Genomic DNA, 21927 nt, shown 5'->3' with positions numbered 1-21927 from the left:
AAAGGAAAGGAGAGGAAGGGAAAGGAAGGGAAGGAAACTGGAGTTGAGGAGAGGGGAGAGGACAGAAGATATTAAGGACTTTCCCCCTCTAGAGTAAGACCAATTTATGATGATGGGAGAATAAAGGGACCCAGAGGGCGGGAGGTAGCAAGGCCCATGTAACCTTCGAGGGGTCATCCCTGGACACTGGTCCTCGAGTTTCCAGAGTTCCACAGAATGTGAAACTGACAGCTGTAGGCCATGGCATGTGCTACTGGGAAGCTTTTGTGGGAGAGGGGATAAAAAAAATCCTGCATCTGAAAGGTGGTAAAACGTTATTTAGGAAATCCTGCCAGGAGAAGTACTGTAAATCAAAGTGCAAAACTGAAAATAGCTGGTGCTGGAGTGATACTACAATTTGTGGGGCATCTGCTTTGCTCATAGTCAACCTCACCCCTAGTCCCTCCACTCGCCTCCATTCTCTCTTGAAGGGCTGGTGGGGATTTCGTTGAGCTGCGCCTGGGGGAGCCCCTGGACATCAGTGACCTTAAGGACGTGGAGGTGGCCGAGTGATACATCCAGTTCTGCCTGGGCTGGTTTGCCAACCCCATTTATGCTGGTGACTACCCCCAAGTCATGAAGGACCAAATTGGTGAGCCAAGCCACATCCTATTATGGAACTTTCTCTTTTGTATTTTGGACCTCACCCAGCAATGCTCAGTGCTCACTACTGGCTCTGCACTTAGGGATCACTCCTGGTGAGGCTCAGAGGGTCAGATGTGGTGCCAGGGATCAAACCCAAGTCAGCTATGTGCGAAGCAAATGTCCTACCTACTGTACTAACTCTCCACAATCACTCCCGCCCCTTGTCATTTTCTTTTTTCCTGAATAGAGTCAGGTGTAGTTTGGGATTTCGCTTACATGGTTGGATGCATGTCTTGAATACATGACGTTTGATTCAAGGGCCGGAGAGATACTGCAGTGGATAAGGTGCTTGCCTTGGACTCAGCTGGTCCGAGTTCAATCCCCAGCACCAATGATGGTTTTACAGTGCCTCCAAGAGTGATCCCTGAGCACAGAACCAGAGGATAAGCCCTGAGCACTGCTGGCTGTGCCCCCTTCCACCCAAGGATTCAAATGTGAAACTGACTTGAACGGAAAAGATAACTCAAGGTCTGGGACGGATGGGCTCACTAGAAGAAAAGGCAGGGACCAAGAAAGGAATCAGGCTAATACGGGTTTATTGAAAATACTTCCTGAGGAGTACAGTGGACACGCACTCAACAGGTGTCCTGGGGTGGATCTAGACAGGAATTCTGGGGGGAAAATGCATGATTAGAGGAGGCTCCAGGGCTTTTGGAAGGTTCAGGAATTAAGAAATCCCTGGGTGGTTTCACAGTGCAGATCCTTCTACGTGAGCTCACCTATCAGTAAGATTCTCCATGTCAATGAATCCCAAAGCCCAGCATTGACATAGCAGCTTTAGCCAGAATGCTGGCGTGATTATGGCATAGAAAATGACTGAGAAACCCTCTGTCCCTCTCCTGTTTCCCTGCCACTAGGGAGGAAGAGTGCAGAACAAGGGCTGGACACGTCCAGGCTCCCGAGTTTCTTGCACCAGGAGAAGAGATTCATCAGAGGCTCCTCTGTCTTCCTGGGATTAGGCCTTCTTGCTATATCACTGCCCGCAAACACCCCTCGCACCTCGGGCCTAGCTACTGGAAAGATCGCGACCTGGTGGGAGTGGGTGAAGGGACTCTCAGGGAGATCCAGAGTCTTCTATGTTGACTTGAACAACAGAAATATGCCACGCTACCCCCGGGCTTCTGTTGAATTCTACAGAAGGATCATCAAGGCCAGAGGCTTCCCAGCCCCAGAGAGGTCGGGCTGGAAAAGCCTAGTGGGGCTCTGGGCTTGAGAACAGGATGGCTGGGAGCAGATTTGGATAGTCAGCTTCTCTGCCTGCCTGAGAAAGACGGGGTCGTGAGAGCCTAGCTGGAGGTCCTGTGCCCTAACACATAGCCTCTCTATTTTTCTTTTTTGTTTTTTGGGTCACACCCGGGTTACTCCTGGCTCTGCACTTAGGAATTACTTCTAGCGGTGCTCAGGGGACCATATGGGATGCTGGGAATCGAACCCGGGTCAGCCACGTGCCAGGCAACGCCCTACCTGCTGTGCTATTGCTCCAGCTACCCCTTCTTTCTTTGCTGTTCAGAATGGGATCAACAGGCTTTGAAATTGAGTCCCAACACAGCTTTAGGGCATGACTGAGTCACAGGGGGCCTGTGGGCTTTTAGTTATACTGGCAACAAAGACTTGGAATGAAGTGTTACTCTAAGTGCAAACAAAGACTATTTTTTAAGCATATATGAAAACAGTTAGGCAAATCAGACCATATAATTTTTCTCTTTTTCTTACCAAAGGCACAGCTAAACAAATGCCACTGGTTCCAAACTGAGATTTTAAAATAATTTAAAATTGAGCTGGATAGGGCACTTACCTTGCATGTGTTCAACCCCGGTTCAATCCCTGGCATCCATATGATCCCCAGAGCCTCTGCTAGGAGTGATCCCTGAGCACAAAGCCAGGAGTAAACCCTGAGCACTGCAGACTCTGGCTCTCACACAAAAAATAATTTAAAATAATCCTTTAAAACCTACCATTTTCAACACCCACACATTTTCTTTCTTTTTTTTTAACTTTTATTTTGTGGTGTGGAACCACACCTGGTGTTGTTCAGTTACTCTGTGCTCAGGGATCACTCCTAGTGGGGTTCAGAGAACCATATTGGGTGCCAGGGCTTGAATCGAAATTGGCTGTGTGCCAGCCTTACCCACTGTAGTATTTCTCTTTCCCCCACCCCTTTTTGTGGGGGTGGGGCACAACCAGTAATGCTCAGGGCTGACTCCTGACTCTGCACTCAGGAATTACTCCTGACAGTGCTTAGGGGACTATATTGGGTGCCAGGGATTGAACTCAGGTCAGTTGCATGCAAAGCCTTACTTGCTGTACTGCTGCTCCAGCCCCCAGCCCCCAGAGTTTGCTACCAACTTTCTTCTCTACTGCTGTAGCAAGAAATATAAATTATAATTTCGAATGTCTTAATAGAAATCCTTTCTAAGAGGTCTCAGAAACATTCTTTTAGGGTGAACTCAGTGGGGCTAGGAACAGCAACAGAGACTGGCTCATGGACTTCTTGTTTGCAGTTAGGGAAGCTATGTCATGAACTCTGAGAGAGCTCTGATGGCCCAGAAGGGGTCCGTATACTGGCATTAGTACAATTTAAAGCACATTTGGAGGGGGGCATCTCGGACGGCTGAGCGACAGTGGAACTAATAAAGTAATCATCAGTGTCAAGAGAGGGGTTCGGCAGGGTGATACCATTTCCCCAAAACTCTTCAGTGCCACCCTCGAGAACATCATGCGACGGCTGGAATGGGAAGGAATGGGAGTGAAGATAGATGGTCGGCAACTACACCACCACCGCTTTGCTGATGACATCGTTCTAATAACACCAAACCTCAGCCAAGCGGCACAAATGCTGGCCGACTTCGACTTTGAGTGTGGAAAGGTCGGTCTACAGCTGAATCTCACGAAGACAATGTTTATGAGAAACAGTCTCGTTCCTGATGCCCCATTCGCTCTCAACGGAACGACCATCTCCGAATGCAACAGCTATGTGTACCTAGGTCGAGAAGTTAACATGACAAATGACCTGGCAACCGAGCTGCGCAGGAGGAAGAGAGTGGCTTGGAACGCCTTCAAGAGCGTCGAAGAAATAGCTAAGAGGACAAAGAACCTCCGACTCCGGGCACAGCTCTTTGCTTCCACTGTTCTTCCTGCTTTAACATATGACTCAGAGACCTGGGCCCTACGCAAACAGGATGAGAACGCTATTTGGGTCTCCCAAAGAGGAATTGAAAAAGCTATGATTGGAGTATCACGTTTCACTCAAATGAGAGAAAGAATCCGGAGTTCTGACATCCTTCGACGATCAAGAATCAGGGACGCTGTCTCATATGCCAAGGTGTCAAAAATCAGATGAGCTGGTCACGTAATGAGATTTAAAGACGACTGCTGGACTAGAGCTGTTACAGACTGGATTCCACGGGATGTCAAAAGACTGCGTGGCCGCCCACCTACCAGATGGTCAGACTTCTTCATCAAAATCATGAACGATCGGTTTGAGGCTCTTCATGTTCCTGGAGCGAACAGATGCCATTGGGCTACACTAGCACACGACAGGGACAAAATGGAGACATTACTGGCGCCCGCTCAAGCAAATCGACGATTAACGGGAAGTCAAGTGATCAAGTGATCAAGTTGGAGGGGGGCATGTGGGGGTGCGTCATAACTGATAGTGCTCAAGGGCTTCTCTTGTGCCTATGTTCAGGAGTGACCCTGGCTGTGCTCAGGGACCGTATACAGTGCCGGGGATGGAACTAGGGCCAGCTACATGCAAGGCAAGTGCTTTATCTGCTTGTACAATGACTCTGGTCCTGCAAGCAGATTAAAAAGCAAACAAACAACTTAATTTGGAGGCCAGAGAGATAGTACAATGGTAGCACATTTGCCTTGCATATAACCGACATGGATTGGATTCCCCGGCATCTCATGTGATCCCCCGAACACCACCAGGAGTGATTCCTGAACACAGTGCCAGGAGTAACCCCTGAGCATTGCCAGGTAGGACCCCAAAACAAAAGAATAAGGTAAAGGTAAAGGTAAAGGCCCTCCCGTTGATCGTTGATTTGCTCGAGCGGGCCCAGTAACGTCTCCACTGGAGACTTTGTTGTTACTGTGTTTGGCATATCGAATACTCTCGGTAGCTTGCCGGGCTCTCCGAGAGGGGCAGAGGAATCGAACTTGGGTCGGCCATGTTGGCCGCTTGTAAGGCGAACGCCCTACCCGCTATGCTATCGCTCCAGCCCCAAAACAAAAGAATAAAACCTCAAAATCTAATTTCTTACATGGTTCAAAAGTGATTTCAAGGGGCTGGAGCGATGGTACAGGGGGTAGGGCGCTTGCCTTGCACGTGGCCAACCTGGGTTTGATCCCCAGCATCCCATATATTTCCCCAAGCACCGCCAGGAGTGATTCCTGAGTGCAGAGCCACGAGTCACCCCTGAGCATCGCTGAGTGTGACCCCCAAAGCCAAAAAATAAATAGAATAGTTTTTTTTTAAGTGATTTCAAACAGAAAAAAAAAAAAGAGGAAACTGACCAGGACACTGTGACTTCGCTTGTGTTCGGTGGAAAGTTGGCACACCAACGCCTTGGAAACTTGCTGTCAGCAACCAGATGCTTGCTGAGGTGAGTGGATTCAGCAGTCTTTGATAACTGCTAGACTCCTGAGACATGCACTGACCTGAAGTCAGTCTTCCAAACGACAAGATTAAAAAAGATTTCCATTTCCCCCCAGTTACCATTCAGTGGCAGAGCATGAGTGAAAAAAAAAAAAAAAAGAATTGTTTTATTGCTTGTGGGTTTTTTGTCTTGGGGTACCAGGAATCAATGCCAGGCCTCAAAAACACAGAGCATTCAAACAATGTACATATGTACTGCCAGTGAACTGCTTTTACTTCTGACTTATGTGAATTTATGACTTGACTTGTTACAATGGGGTTTGTGAAAGAAAGGGAAACTTAACTATTGTAACCAAACGGAAAGGATGACAGAATCCTCCAGCTAGCCACCTAATTAGCAAGTACCTATTAAGCACTATTAGCTCTACAGTGATACAGCAGGGAGTAGGGGAGGGACCTGGTTCTCCCAACAGTACTTGCTTTCTGTTCTTTGGTCACACCCAGTGGTATTTAGGGGCTGCTCCTGGCGTGGTACTGTGTCAACCAGGAGCAGGGGATCCACGCAGGCCTCCTGCAGACAGCTACACACTCCAGCCTACTGAGTATGCTCTTCAGTCCCCCAAGAGCATTTCTTAGGCAACAGAGTACCAGAGATGTTGCATAATCATGGCCCAGGGGCTGGAGAGATGGTGTAGTTAGTGAGCACTGCCATGAGTGTTCCTGAGCAGAGTCCAGAGGAAGTCTTGTGCAGTCAGGTGTGGCCAAGCTTGCCTTACCTCCTCCCCTAGCAGCTGCAGCTATGCCCTGGTGCCCACACATGCCCCATCTCTGAGCTGGGGTGCAGGAGCTTGTGGTGCTTGGCAGCTGCCAGGCTGTCCCTGGGTGATGCTTAGAGGACTCCTGTGGTGCCAGGGATGGAACTCGGGCCACGCCGTGCAGGCAGTGTCTTGTCTCTTACACTATCTACCTGGCCACTAAATTTTTTATTCCTCCTTTGGGGCTGGAGCAATAGCACAACGGTAGGGCATTTGCCTTGTGTGCAGCTGGCCGGCTGAGCCGGGTTTGATTCCTCCGCCCCTCTCAGAGAGCCCGGCAAGCTACCGAGTGTATCTAGGCCGCAATGCAAAGCCTGGCAAATTTCCCGTGAGGTATTTGATATGCCAAACACAGTAACAAGTCTCACGAGGGAGATGTTACTGGGTCCGCTCGAGCAAATCGATGAACAACGGGAGGACAGTGCTACAGTGCTTCCTCCATTTTTTTTTGTAGGAGTACTGCTATTTATTCAGCCACTGATTAGCTGATTGAATTGTGCATGAACTCCACCTTACTTTTTTTTCTTTTTCCATTTTTTTATAATTTTATTTATTGAATCACCGTGAGAGCAGTTACAAAGCTTTTGGGTCTAAGTCTCGGTCATACAATGAAACACCCATACCTTCACCAGTGCCCATTCTCCACCACCAAAAACCCCAGTATACCCCCATCCCACACTCTCCCCCTCCCTGTGGGGCAGATGATTTCCACATTACTCTCTCTCTACTTTGATCACATTCAATATTTCGACACCAGACCCACCATTATTTTTTGAGATTTTACCCCAACACTCAGATCTGCTGAAAAGGCAACAGTAGACAATTTGTTTTCTATTGCTGGTTATGAATAACATATGATGTCGTGTGGCTGCAGTAGTGGCCGCGGGATTTTGAAATTCCGAAATTTTAACACTTACATCTGGAGGGATTTCTGCCAAAAGCCACTGGGTTTTGAGATCTGCTCCTGAGTCTCTGGGAACATGGCCGTTGAGCAGCTTGATGAGGAGCCAGAGAGGCCATTCATGGGCGATGACTTGGGGTCTCTCTGGGGTGGGGAGGACAGGCTCGGCTCCACCCCATCCCGTGAGGCCCAACAAGTTTCATCACTGCGGGTCCAAGCCTAACTGTCCAGTGGCCTCTGGAGGATGATGGCTACAGAGCCGCCAGAAGGAAACAGGCGGAGGGACAGCACCCTTTCCCCCCTGGGGTGGCCCAGCAACAGTAACCTACTGTGGGATCCGGACACATTTCTGCCAAAAGCCACTGGGTTTCAAGATTTGTTTCTGAGTCTCTGGGATCAAGGCCGTTAGCAGCTTGATCAGGAGCCAGAGAGGCCGTTCGTGGGCGATGACTTGGGGTCTTGTTGGGGTGGGGAGGACAAGCCCGGCTTCACCCCCATCCCATGAGGCCCTGTGTGTCTCTTCACTGGGGGCCCAAATGTGACTATCCAGTGGCCTCTGAAGGATGGCGGCCACTGGGCCGCCAGGCAGAATAGGCCAAAGCACGAAACCTATTCCCACCTGGGTTGGCCCAGCACCAGTAGCCTACTGCAGAGACCGGACGCATTTCTACCTAAAGCCACTGGGTTCCGAGATTCGTTTCTGATTCTCTGGGATCATGGCCATTAAGCAGTTCAATCAAGAACCAAAGAGGCCTTGCCTCCAATTATATAGCTGAGCCAGAGGTGGTTTGTGGGTGTGTTTCCCACATACCTAACTTTTGGCCATTTACTTTCTTGGTAAACTTTGCCCCAAGTTTTTGGTGTCTGGCCAAAGGAACAGCAGCAATTTTGGGGTATCTGGAGGTCTGTAGGCGCCATCAGGCTGCTGATGCACTCGCCTCACCGGAACAGATTGACCTGCTGGCAGCACCATACTCCCTGCTTCCTCCTTTTAAGGATAATCAGAAACATTTCTTCTCTTTTAAAAAAATCCAACTAACTCAATATGTCACAGTGGTAGAAAGTGTTAAACTAAATCCAGCCAACTTGGCTACTGTCACAGGCTAGCAGGTCACTGTCCCCTTTTCCCTACTCAGACAACCCAACAACTGAGCTACACTCAAACTAAGATGAAATTATTGCAGACATGATGCGGGAATGGCCGCGCGGCCAAGGAACCCCTCGGGATAGGTCCAGTGCTGTTCATTCCGGGAACACGGTCCCTGGCAGAAGTGAAAAGCAGGCATGGCATCTAAGTGTCCACACTCTTAACACGCACAAAATAGGTTCACATGTGACTCTTCTCACTTATGTTAAGAGTTACCATAAAAAAAAAAATGAGGGGTCATCCCTAGTTGTGCTGAAGGCTTACTCCTAGCAGGAGAAAACCATAGTTCAGAAAACCATATATGGTGCTGGGACTGAACTCCGGTCCTACATGTGCAAGAAAAATGTTCTACCTGCTGTACTAAGTCTCTTGCACCACCACAAAAAATTTAATTTGGAAACCAAAAGTGTACAGAATGGAACCTGGAGGTGAATATTCTTGGTTTAATGTAGGGTCAACACAAATGCTAATCTTGCATGCATTAGATTTTATAGTACAGTATCAAAGGAAGAACTGTTCAGGCATCCCTTATCCCATTGTCTTCAGAAATGTTTTACAAAGCCCCCACCAGGTTCGCTTTCATGGCAAACAAGACCAAGCAGAGAGCTTAGGGATGCCTTCTAAGTTTCCCAGGCAGAGTCAGGCTTGCAGATGAAGCAGTGCAGTGATGCTCGGCTCTGGTCTTCTTCCCATTCAGAAGCTCTGCGGGGCCCCATGCAGATGGTGACTGAGATCATGATCCTGACCCTCTGTGTCCTGCTCGCTGCAGTGTTCTTGATGCTCCTCCTGCGGAGACACACCTGAGAGGTTGGTCATTTGGCAGCTTTCGGGGCAGCTGGTAGAGGACAATCATCACCATTTCCTGCTCTGCTCTGAGTGTTTATGTACATTTGTTTTCAGTTGCTGTGATTTTTTTTTTCTTTCTGTTTTTTTTTTTTCCTGGGAAGGAGAAGGAAGAGGAGGGATCAGATAGTAGGATTTAAGAATTAGAAAATAAAAGCAACCAAAACTTAAAGCCATCTGTAATACTACCCCTCTCAAAGTCAATGCCTGGGGTCTTTGTTTAGTGGGGTTTTTTGGGGGTTGTTGGGCCACACCTGGTGATTCTCGTGGCTTACTCCTGGCTCTGCAATCAGAGATCGAGGACCATATGGGATTCTCAAGATTGAAGCTGGATTCATTGTGTGCAAGGCAAGTGGCAACCCGCTCTACTATTGCTTAGACTCTTTTACTACTATGCATTTATTTTCAATTTGCAAAAAGGGATCGTCACAAACTATTCTATGAACTATTTTCCACTCCAAATCTTCCCAGAAACAGTACTTAAGCTAAAAATCACCATCTCAGTACTGTTCTATACATGACAATCAATTATCTATAGACAAAATTCAGGCAACCAGGGCAAAGCATTAGGTGGATACCAAGTAAATGAACATCCACTTAGATCCTTTTCTGAGATGAGCTGGGGAAAAAAAAATCGCCAAATCTTATTTTCAAAAATACATCTTTAGCTTCATTATTTCTGTATTTAAGACAAACTTTTGTTCATTTTTAGTTTTGGAGATCACACCCAGCAGTGCTCAGGGCTGACTCCTGGTGGTGCTCAGGGAACATGGGTCAGTCACATGCAAGGCAAATACCTGAATCCCTGTTATCTCTGTTACAAGACAAAAACAACAAAAACAAGAACAAAAAATAAAACCAACCTGCTTATGCTAAATTCAATTTCCTTTTCTCAATAAATTACCTCAAAGAAATTTTATGGATTTAACTTAGAGCTTTTCTGTTGCTGAAAGAATTCAAACGTGAGTGCTGACTACAGCTCACAGTATCCCGAGAATGAACACACTACCTTGAACAAGCCCCGCCCACAAACTTCACTTGAAATGCACTTGGCTGCTGGTGATCATAGTGGTGAAGCACGTCTTCTCTTCCAAGCTACCATTGAATGTTAGCTCAGAAAAATCTGTAACAAGAAACACAGAACTTACTGGCTTTTCTACCACAAGTACAAATGAACTTTTATAATAATCAAAAGCAGCTGAGGGCCTGGGGGTAGCACAGCAGGGAGGGTGCTTGCCTTGCATGCAACCAAGCCAGGTTCAATCAGCACCATCAAGAGTACCCACTGAGCATCGCCAGGTGTGGCCCCGACACAAAACAAGGTAGTCGAAATCAGTGTTTCATCATTTTCTGAATATGGTCTCCTTCTAAACTTGCACTTGAGCTGTTAAACTCTCTCCAGCCCTGACTTCTAATTTTCTAGAGCTTCCTGCCTTTTTATTATATAGAAAAGATGGAACCGTCACCAGTTTCTTTAGGACTTAACAGTTCAACCATCTGAGCAGAGAGGCAGACTTTCTAGTTGAGGGAGGTTTTATACATATATATACATATATACTCTGGTTTCTCTTCAGATCGCATATATATATCACAACATATACTTTTGGGGAGAAAGAATAAATATTTTCTGGAAATTCTACAAGTATCAATTACAGTTACTCCCCAGCAAACTGGTATGGGCCATTAAAGTCTTCTATTTTGCCTTAAACCGCTAAAATTTGATTTTGCGTAACCCTTGCAGTACTGGAAGGCCCTCACTCGACCCTTACACGTAGAGGACAGCTCCATATGGAGAAGCAGCATATGTATGAAACTTCTTGGGGGACTTACCGAAGGAGGGCAGTTTGGTGAGAGCTAGTTACATAAAGACCTTACCTATCTCTAACTGACATGGGCCAGGTTGGGGGAGTCTTAGAAACCAGCTGATGGGGGTCTCACCACTGCTCAGTCTGCCCACCAGGATATACGGAGTAAGTGGCATTTCCACTGGGTGACCTCTCCCCCTGCCCTACTGTAATGTGCTGGCTGACCCCTCTCCCATGGCCCTGGTGATTGTCCCTCTGTTCAGGATGAGGAGGGTGCTGTTTACTGCTCCCCCCAACCCCGAATAAGTACACTGTGCACCTAGAGTTCAGGAAAATTAATTAAAACCAGGCACAAGAGTGACAAAAATGATCAAAAATAATCACTGTTTATTTTCCAGTGGAAAACCTTTTTCTTTTTTGGGCCACAGCGGTACGTTCAGGCCTCACTCCTGGCCCTATACTCAGATCGTATGGAGTGTCGGGGATGGAACCTGGGTCAGCTATATGCAAGGCAAATACCCCACCTGCTGCACTACCTCCAGCCTCCAGTACCACAAACCCTCCTTACCGACTCTGGGGGAGTTCAGATGGTCCACAGGCAGGCTGTCACTCAGCTGCCAAACAGTTTTCACCTTCTTGTGACCACTATTTATTTCCACTCTCCATTTCTGTGGCTTCTCACTAAGAAAAAAAGATCAAAGTTGGGCTGGGGCCGGGAGTGGGGGGTCCAACCATGCCCTTTCCCTACTGCCTCCATTTTACACCGCGTGACAAAGCTCCAAGCCCCCCACCGCAGTCACAGGGCGTGGGAAGAGGCTTGAGGGCAGAGCATGCTGCGGACCTGCGTGGGAGCCGGGGCACCCCAAGAACCCCGACCACTCCCACCCAGACACTGTTGGGAGCGACCCCCACAATAGCAGCAACTACAGAATAGCAGAGTCATGAGAGGGAGGGAAACTAGGATAGGAATGAAGATTCTGGGAGGAACCTGCGTGGCCTCAGAGGAATGGATGTGGAAGGAGGCCCTGGCAAGGGTGACCGAGCTCAGCAGGGGACTGCAGGGCGAGGACAGGCCCCGGTGGACATGGGAGGGCATGGACACTGTCCTCAACTGAAAAGGGCAGAAGCCAGTAGTGGGGGCCCAAGGGCTGGGGGCACTGAAGCAACTGAAAGCCATTTCGATAGGAGGAAGCGGGGGATTCGGATCTCAGGAAGGTCAAGGAGCAGGTGAAACAGAAAAGATCACCTGACCCTCCATATGTAGATGTAAAGACCAGGCACTGCAGCAGGCAACGATGGCATGCAAGGAGACGCTGAGTGAGGCATCTGTAAGGAGGAAGTGGCTACTGTGTACAGGGGCGTAAGGAATGCGAGTGACATGTCACACCCCAATTTGTTTGGGGCATTAGGTGAAGATTAGCAATGGTCGCCTGAGCAGAGACTGAGCCTGTGTCGGGAAGGGCCTTGGGTTCTGAGCCCGCACGTCTACAGGACACTGGTGCTGGTGCTGAAACCTTGCACAGGCACCCAGGGACCTGGGCCGTCAGCTCTGGAGCACAATGGAGATGCGAGCTGTCACCTATTGAAATCCCAAAGCAAGTCAAGTGTTGAGCAGGAATGTAATCAGTCACACAGAAAAGAGAGCAGAGGGGACAGTTCCGGTGAAAACTCAGATGAGGCAGCAAAGGAAGCACTTGAGAGGGATTCTCAGTGGGACTGTGACTCAAGGGGTAGAGCACATCACACATGTCCCAGGCCCTGGCTCAATGCCCAGTACCAAGTGGGAGGAGGAGGAGAAAGCGGGACGAGAAGGGAGAGGGAGAAGAAGATGAAGAAGAGGAAGAGGAAGAAGAAGAGGAAGAAGGTGGAGGAGGAGCATTCTCAGTCTTGGGAGTGCAGTGAGAGGTTGAATTCAAAGAGATGTCTACATGACAGAATAATGGACGGCCCAAGTTCAAATGTTGAATGGTGAAAGTCTTAACAATCTCTTTATTAAAGGAAGGAGAATTGGTGGACTAGTTCTTACATGAGAACTACCCCCCACCCCTCGGCCCCACGAAATCCACTTTGGGTGGGGGTGTGAGGGCTGGAACACTTCCCAGTGAGTTGCTCAGAGCTCATACCTGCTGTCAGGAGACACAGAGCCTAAGTATCAGTCCCTGAAGCTATCTCCCACCCTTGAAGGTCACTGGTGACATCTGCTAAGCAACTCTGAGGGTGCTGACAAGCGAGGAGAGAAATGAAGAGAGGGAGGGAGGAAGAAGAGATTTTTTCCCCCCATAAAGGCCCTCCCGTTGATCGTTGATTTGCTCGAGCGGGCCCAGTAACGTCTCCATTGGAGACTTTGTTGTTACTGTGTTTGGCATATCGAATACTCTCGGTAGCTTGCCGGGCTCTCCGAGAGGGGCGGAGGAATCGAACTTGGGTCGGCCATGTTGGCCGCTTGTAAGGTGAATGCCCTACCCGCTGTGCTATCGCTTCCCCCATAGATTAATTTTTAATAAAATGTTACAAAAGTATCATTAGTCGAAGAATGATGCTCAAATGACTAGATATGCCCAGAAGAAAAAAAAGCATATGAACAAAAATCCTCATGCCATATACAAAATTTAACTCCATATATATCAAAATCTAATTGTGAATAATAAAATAAATACAAAGGTGCAAATCATTTTTCCTTTGGGTTATACAGTCTTTTCTTATATGTGGCAACCAAAGTATGAACACTAAAGGAAAAAATCAGTTAATGTTCATTAAAATCAAGAATGTTGTATTTTCAAATGACACCAACCAAGAAAGTGAAACCAACCCACAGAAAAAGACAAAGTATTTGCAAGTCATCTATCTGCTTAAGATTAAGTGTATGGAATATAGAAAATTCAAGAAAAAAATTTTTAAAAAACTGAATTAGAATTTGACAAATGACAGGGGCTGGAGAGATAGCACAGCGGGTAGGGTGTTTGCCTTGCACGTGGCCGACCCAGGTTGAATTCCCAGCATCCCATATGGTCCCCTGGGCACCACCCGCCAGGAGTAACTCCTGAGTGCAGAGCAAAGAGTAACTCCTGTGCATCCCCAGGTATGACCCCCCCCCAAAAAAAAAGACTTTGACAAATGACAAAGTACTTAAAGACTTAAAGGAACATTTCTATCAAAAGGTTATATAGCTAGCTAAGAAAATTTTTACACTGAAAATTAAAAAAGGTTAATGACAGTAGCTATTAGAGAAATACAGGTCAAAACCACATGGCTTTTAAATTTATTTATTTGTCAACTTTATTATTTATTAAGTTTACTTATTGTTCTTTTTTTCTTTATTTTTTAAATTATATTGAATCACCGTGAGATAGTTATAAGCTTTCATGTTTGGGTTACAGTCACACAATGATCAAACACCCATCCCTCCAGAGTGCACATTCTCCACCACCAATATCTCCGGTATAACCCCCCTTTCTCACCCTTCCTCTGCCTCCATGGCAGACATGATTCCGCATAATCTCTCTCTACTTTTGGGCATTATGGTTTGCAATACAGAGCCTGAGAGATTATCATGTTTGGTCCTTTATCTACTTTCTGCACACATCTCCCATCCCGACCGATTCCTCCAGCCACCTTTTTCTTAGCGATCCCTTCTCTATTCCAGCTGCCTTCTCCGGAAGGAGAGATTTGAATAGGAGAGATTTCGCCCACGGTGGCTCCTCAATGTCTGAGGAGGACAGAGTCATCACGGCCCTTGCTGCCCACACAGGCACACCTCTCATTCTGCCCTCTTATCCGGATCACTCCCTCTCTGTCTCTTTTACCAACCTGCTATTCCTTCTGTTCTGTCTAGATGAGATTACAAAGGGAGAGAACGACAAGAGCTGAGAGGGCGAGCAGAGAAAGGTCTGGGAAGAGGCAGGAGAAGCCCACCAGACAAAGAGCCCCCTGGAACCAACACTGAAATGGTCGCACAAGGCCCAGGTGAAACACGGGCCACCAGGCCATTTACCTCTGGTACAAATCCTTTACGGCGGTTGGTCTGACGGGTAGCTGAAAGATGTGCTGCTCATCAAGAGGGTTTTGTTTGTAATATTTTACACAGGATCTTAAAAAAAGAAAGAAAAAGACTTCTTTTAGAAAAGCAAGCCACTTGGTGATCAAACTTTTTTGGTGGTCTAAACCTCACAAGGGCAATATTGTACTGAGTAACAGCCAATGCATCAGTAAGAGTAAACTCCAGGCCAGACAAGAAAGTAGTAACTCACGGACCCCTACCAGACCCAGAGATGCATGTTTTCTTTCACAAGTGATCTCAAAATGATTTGCCTCAAAATGAACAGGCACATTCATCAAACAAAAATTTTTTTTTGGGTGAGCCTGAGTAAACATTAAACGTGTAAAAACAAGAGGCCAGGAAGGTGAAACACATTTCCGTGATTTCTGAGTAATACAACACATATAATTTTCCAGTCTTGTTTCTGGCTCCCCGGCAGTACTGGGGGGCTCCTGAAAGCAGGTGCTCAGCCCACTCAGCCATCACTCCCATCTCTCCCTTTCTTAAGGGAGAAAAGTTCTTTTTGATTCTGCAAACAGGAAGACTTTCATGCTTTCACCCTTACAGCTGAGGCCATGTCTGGTTTAGAAAAAGACTGGCAGACTTCTTTCCCTCGAGATAAAGGGTTCCAGGCCAAGGCCCAGATCCACATTGGGAACTGGACACTGGCAATCTGGAGTACGTGGACCTGACTGACCAACTGCAACCAGGCTGGCAGAAGGAGCCCGCAACTCTTATTCTGGGGGTCATATTCATCAGCGCTCAGGGGTTACTCCTGGTGGTGCTTGGGAACCCTACGCATGCCAACAATTGAACCGGGGATGCTGGATGAAAGGCAAGCGGCTTATCCACTGTATTATTACTCCAGTTGCCCTCCCAAATATAGCAACTTTCGTGGGGCTCAATGGCAGGGCACCTGTGTTTTGCAAACATGAGGCTTTGGTTTCTGTCCCTGGCACTGTCCCGAGGCATAAGGGTCATTCCCAACACTCCTGCCTCCACGTGTGGGGTCCCAGGCACTGACGCAAAGATAGCAAAGGAAAATTCATCAATCACAGCGATATTGTTGACAGAGTAACAGTATTTGATCTACACTGATATAATCAAGATGGTTAACTTGGCTCAAATTGTTCTGTTTAGTTTTTGGGCCACAGTCCTGGCAGGCTTGGGGGACAATAATAGGGTGTCACAGACTGGAATAGTGTCAGCCCTGTGCAGAGAAAGTGCCTGCTGTACTATCCAGCCCCAATATATTCTCTTTATAGACGAGAACCCAAGATTCAGTGCAAGAAAACTTCCAGGAACCTAGGAAGTGCTAAAACTGGTACATCTTATACCTTAGCTGTAACGATTTAGAACCGGAGTTATTTTCATGTAATTAAAGAATAAAATAGTACTTACTGTGTTAAAGAAAAAAGCTGCTCATGTTGAAGATGAATGAAAAGCTTGCAACTGACCAATATTTCTAGAATGTGGTGGAGTTTTTGAACATGATAAACCTGTTCTTGTATATCTACGGATGGTGAAAGAAAATATTCCTGGAACGAAAACAAAGCAAGCAAAGAACAAATCGAATCGTTGGTAAGAATCTGGTGGTGGCTACAAAACTAACACTAAAATTTTAGACGCTTCATTTCCTGAGACGAAATATGACAGAATTTACCACCTTTCAATAGTATCCTTCAAGTGAGCTATAAATAGAATTTTCACAGAAATTATGTGTTTGTTTTGGGGCCAGTCTTATTAGCAGTGCTCAGGGCTCAGTTTTACTGGTGCCAGAGATGGAATCTGGACATCCTGCATACAAACACTCAGCCCACTGAGGACTCTCTCCAGTCCTGAGGACGCTTTGAGTAAAACATATTCTCTGGTAAACACAGAACTTCTTCACCAAGGAGCCCCAAGCTGGCCAGTGCCCATCGCACCCCTGAAAGAATGCATAGTGAACCCACAAGATGATTCTTCATCTCATACTCTGGCTAGGTTGTTGGGAGTGATTATTTCTAAAGAGGAGTAAACCCGAAGTAACAAGAAGCTGAGCAGTAAGTAACCAATGATATTCCGCTCAGTTATCACTGGCAAACGGCTACAACCCTTTGGAAAAGGAATTTGGCGAATTAAATTAAGGATCATAAAGTGCTGAGGTCTTCTAGTTCTTTTTTTAAAAGCTCACACTAAAAAAAGGGACCTGAGAGAGAGCGCAGGGATTGAGGTGCACCTGCCTCGCATGTGGCTGACCTAGGGGATGCCACACCCCTGGCCCTCTGAGCTTGCTCAGTGTTGGATAACATTGGGTTGTCCTTGCTCCTCCCTTAGGGAGCTTAGGTTTATTGAGTTACTCCCACAATAGTGCCCCAGAGGCACACCAATTCCATCAGGCACCAATAATCCTATATTGCTTTTTTGCTTTTCTCTTTGATTTATGTCACCTGCATGTTTTAGCAATGTCCTTTTTGAATAGACACTGGAAGACAGTTGATACTATGCCTTGTAACATGAGAGTTAATTGACTCCAAATAATTTTTACTCCTGGACATCCATCATATTTACCTGACTTAAGCCTCACTTGCCCTTACTCCCTAACACCCCCAAAAGGAGGGTCCCGACAAAGGGACTGAATGGACCCAGGGCAAGCTGTAACCTACCCTGGCATCGAAAGGGGACAAGCTAAGCGCTATAAGTATAATAAATTAAGAACATGGTCATGGAAAAAACTCTGCCATGACCCAAAAGGAAGTAACTGAATAAGGTCCTTGCTGGGGTTAAGAAAGACTGGTCTTTTGTCCCTCTATCGAGGGAATGGCTCTTGGCCACTGATTTTTTTTTCTTTTTAATTTTTATTAGTGAAACACCATGAGGTACAGTTGTAGACTTAGAAATTTTTGTGCTTGCGTTTCAGTTATACAATGATCGAGTACTCAACCCTCCACCAGTGCTCATTCTCCACCATCAATGATCCCAGTAGCCCTCCCCTCCTCCTCCCCAATCCTACCTCACCTCTGGACACCAATTTTTTTTTTTTAAACTCACAGTCAGGAGTAAGTCCTGGGCACCATCAGGCCTGACTGAAATACCAAACAAAAAACAATACTAGAGAATTTAGTGGGAAGAATACTATGATGGTCTCAAGATTTCCAACACTGGAACACACATTACACATTGTCCCTTGAGTGGCGTCAGGCCTATGAATAGATGGGACACTGTCCATCGACCTTTAGCCCTGCACTGTGCCAGGTATCAAACCCAGAGCCTCATTCTGCATTTCAAGGGGACCATATATGGTGACAGGAATAGAACTGGGTTGGCTACATACAAGTGCCTGGTCCTCTGAATTACTCTGTAGCCATCTAAATTTGTGGGGTGGGACCAGACCTAACAGGGCTGAGACGCTTCTTGCTAAGCTCAGGGATCACTTCTGGTGGTGCTCAAGAGATCTTAAATGATGTAGGGGCTTGAACTGGAGCCATCCACATACAAGGCAATACTGTACTACCTCTCTCAGTCTTCTTTCTTTTTCTTTTGGAGGGGTGTCACACTTGGTGGCAGTCCTCAGGGCTTATTCCTGGCTCTGCATCCAGGGATCACTCCTAGCGGGGCTCAGTAGACCACATAGGCATATGGGGTGGTGGGAATTGAACCCAGGTTAGCCATGTGTAAGGCAACGCCCTACCTGCTGTACTCTGGCTCCTTCATACTTTAATATTTAAAAAAAGGCGTCATTAGGGCCGGAGCGATAGCATAGTGAGTAGGGCATTTGCCTTGCACGCAGCCGACCTGGGTTCGATCCCCGGCATCCCATATGGTCCCCCAAGCACCGCCAGGAGTAATTCCTGAGTGCAGAGCCAGGAATAACCCCTGAGCATCGCTGGGTGTGACCCAAAAAGAAAAAAAAAAGAAAAAAAAAGGCGTCACCTCCAGTGGTGCTGTGGGGTGGGGATGGATGGGCTCTGGGGTCACTGCTGGTGATGTTCAGCCAGGCAGCACAGTCTGATGCCCAGGTGTCTCAGGCTGTACCCTGCGTTGCTCAGGGGATCACTGGGTGCTGGGCCTTCCGTGAGCATCTCCCTGACCCTCTTATGTTTTATAAAGTCAAATTAATTAATACTTAAATTTGTTTTCTGAAAAGAGCTTCCATTTCAATGTCCAGTGTCAGTATGGCCAGTCTTCCGCTCACTCTCTTAAAGCCTACACACATCCTTACACACGTGAGCACACATTCCCACCTCTGAAACTGTGACTCTGAAACCCAGAGGTAAATTTTGAATTATACATTTAAAAAACATAACGGGTTCTTTGGTAAGTAATCCTTTATATCTAACAGACTTGGGTCAGAATACGAAGGCCTTCCCTTAGATCGGCTAGTGCTGCTGGGAGCACATCAGGACTCACTCAGCACCATTGGCAGGTTCTTGAAGATGAACTTAGAACAGAACCAGGTATAAAGTACAGTAGAATGGGGTTTTGAAATAATACCATTTAACTGAATGTTGGCGGGAAGTGTTTCTTTCTCATCAATTCTATGACAAAATAAACTCTGAGGACCAGATATCCACCAGCTTTCCAGGGTACAACTATATATTAGAACCAGAATTTTGTAGAGTACACGTAATGACCAAGGAACGGCCGTTCTTTTGTCTGAGTTACCAGATAGTCGTGATTAAGGACACTGACTGTCCAACTTCTATCCCAGGGTCCAGGACATAACTGCCATATGACAGGTCTTCAATATATGAATGGAAAGACTAAAGAAAAATCAAACATACTCACCAAATGATTCAAAGAGGCAAGTTCTTGACCTATCAAGAAAAACATGTATGCAAATAAGTTTTAGGTACTATTACTTATAAAGAAATCTAAGAAATAATTTTTATAGTTCATATATAAATAAGATGTGTGGGACGAAAGAGATAGTAGGGCACAGAGAGCACTTGCCTTGTGTAGGCAAACCTGGCTAACCTGGGTTTGATCCCCGGCACTCCATTTGGTCCCTGAGCCCTACCAGGAGTGATTCCCAGGCACAGAGTTAGGAGTGAGCCCTGAGTATTATCAGGTATGGCCCCAAAACAATCTAATTTATAATCTGATAAAATCTAAAAATGTTTGGGGAACCACTTCTGATACCATGTAAGCTCATCTACCAACCTTGCTCCAGAGACTCAAATAAATTTTGGAAGAGATTAGCTTGCTACAAAAAATGTTCTCAGACACCCGATCAGGCTAAGATATCTGGGACACCCTGAAGTGGGGGCAAGTTGGTCCAGTGCCCCACCAAAACAGAGCCCCCAACCCACTTGCTCCCACACTGAAAAATCTCCACCATGTCTCTGGCCAGACTCCGCTGTCTCAGAACTGAGTCTCACCTAGAAATTAAACTGCTGAGAATTTGGGTATGCAGGTCTTTGTGACTGAAATCTGCTAACTTCCTCGAGGTTGGAATAGACTAACTCCCCCCACCACCCTATACTTCCAGAAGTCCAGGCAGTCACATCCACACCCCAAGGCCTCCACCTGGTTAAAAATTCAGGACTTCCTGGAGTGTGAGGCCACTTTGCGGCGGCGCAACATCTCCAAACTCTACAACACTGATTATCCAGTAGTAGCAGACCAGATTGTATGGGATGTAACACAGAAGGCAACCCATCTTGATTAACCAAACAGTAATACAGAAGGCTTAATCTGTAACAACTTTTTAGTAATCTTATACAAGACTAATGTTTCCATAGTAGATACAATTTACACTAACTTTCTTCTAAGGAAATATATTTTGATCACCCCATTAGAAATTTATCAGTAACAAACACTATCAAGCAAATTACTGTGGGCCTATTATGGAGGAAGGCTTGAGGGGTAAAATTGGAGGCAAAAGTGACAATGGTGGTGGGACTGGTGTTGGAATAGACAATGCCTGTAACAAATCATCACGAACAAGTTTGCAAACCACAGTGCTTATGAAAAATGTAGGAGACGCATTTACATAAGTAGGCCTTACCTATTTCATGTAAATTCCAAAATATATTAGCACAGATTTAAAAAAAAATTTTTTTATTAATGACAGGTATGATTACCATAATGAGATCCAAATATAAAATAAGATTTAATGCAATATATCTTAGATTCCAGAAATCTTGCTTATGTAAATGAGAAGGAATACTTTATTGTATTGTATCAAAGGGTTTTATTTTACTTGTTTACACAGGTAAAATCATATAGTAGCCACAAATTGGCTCTTACTGGTTTATTTTCTGTTCATTCTATTAGCCATTTTTTAGTTTTGCTGGAGCAAATAATATAAAGCAGATTTATATTATAATTTTGTTATAAAATAAATTTGTTATTTGCCTAAGAGGGCAGGTTGGGGATGGGAAGGAAAATGGGAACATTGGTGGAGGAAAGGTCACACTGGTGGTGTTGGAATATAAATGTCTGAAGCAACTGTATAATGAACAACTTTGTAAATCAGTGCTTTTAATAAAAATAAAATTTTAAAACAATGTTTGACTAAAAACCGAAAATAATGTTATCTTTAATCTACTATTTGAGTGAGGGAAAAATCAGGACTCAGAGAAAAAACTGCTTATTTCACAGAAAGCAAGACGCAAAGTTATCAAACCAGACTGTTGGCACAGAGGGTAGGGTATTTGCATTGCACGCTGCCAACCAGGTTCAATCTGGCATCCCTGAGCACCGCCATGAGTGATCCCTGAGCCCAGAGCTAGGAGTAAGCCCTGAGCACAGTCCCATGCAGTCAAAAACAAAAACAAAACAGAGAATATCTATGGCTGACAAGTATAATGCCTTCTTTTGAACAGTAAAGAAACTTACCTATAAAAAAACTGATATAATCCTTCTTTAGTTTGTCTAACCCAATTTCCAGAAGCATTTGCACGGGGAAGGTCCCTCTGAGAGACACTGGATCCATAGCTCCGTGGTAAGACTGATGGATGAGCTTACTCAGTGAACTGGTACTCCCACTATGAAGCTGTAAGTTAGATTACAAAACAACATAAAAAAATTTCCAAGAAGTAAAATGTATTGTGATGAGCAAAAAAATTATGAACTTGCATTTCAGTCCTTGAACACTATAAATCACTTAAAT

The 21927-nt window shown here is 46.0% G+C and overlaps 1 protein-coding gene across 1 annotated transcript in view; it reads right to left on the bottom strand.

Annotated features, from left to right (window-relative positions):
* Positions 1 to 10024: 10024 nt before the first annotated feature.
* Positions 10025 to 21927, bottom strand: part of ZWILCH (zwilch kinetochore protein) — a 31815-nt gene continuing 19912 nt past the window's right edge. The window contains exons 13-18 of the mRNA XM_056126764.1: positions 21654 to 21810; positions 19599 to 19627; positions 16233 to 16369; positions 14787 to 14882; positions 11364 to 11476; positions 10025 to 10113 (exon numbers count right to left, since the gene is read on the bottom strand). Coding sequence (XP_055982739.1) covers positions 10025 to 10113; positions 11364 to 11476; positions 14787 to 14882; positions 16233 to 16369; positions 19599 to 19627; positions 21654 to 21810 — 621 coding nt within the window. The remainder of the gene's footprint in view (positions 10114 to 11363; positions 11477 to 14786; positions 14883 to 16232; positions 16370 to 19598; positions 19628 to 21653; positions 21811 to 21927) is intronic.

Source organism: Sorex fumeus, unplaced genomic scaffold, assembly GCF_029834395.1.
Source record: "Sorex fumeus unplaced genomic scaffold, SorFum_2.1 ptg000063l, whole genome shotgun sequence".
Classification (NCBI taxonomy): domain Eukaryota; kingdom Metazoa; phylum Chordata; class Mammalia; order Eulipotyphla; family Soricidae; genus Sorex; species Sorex fumeus.
This window is presented reverse-complemented; position numbering and strand designations above follow the sequence as displayed.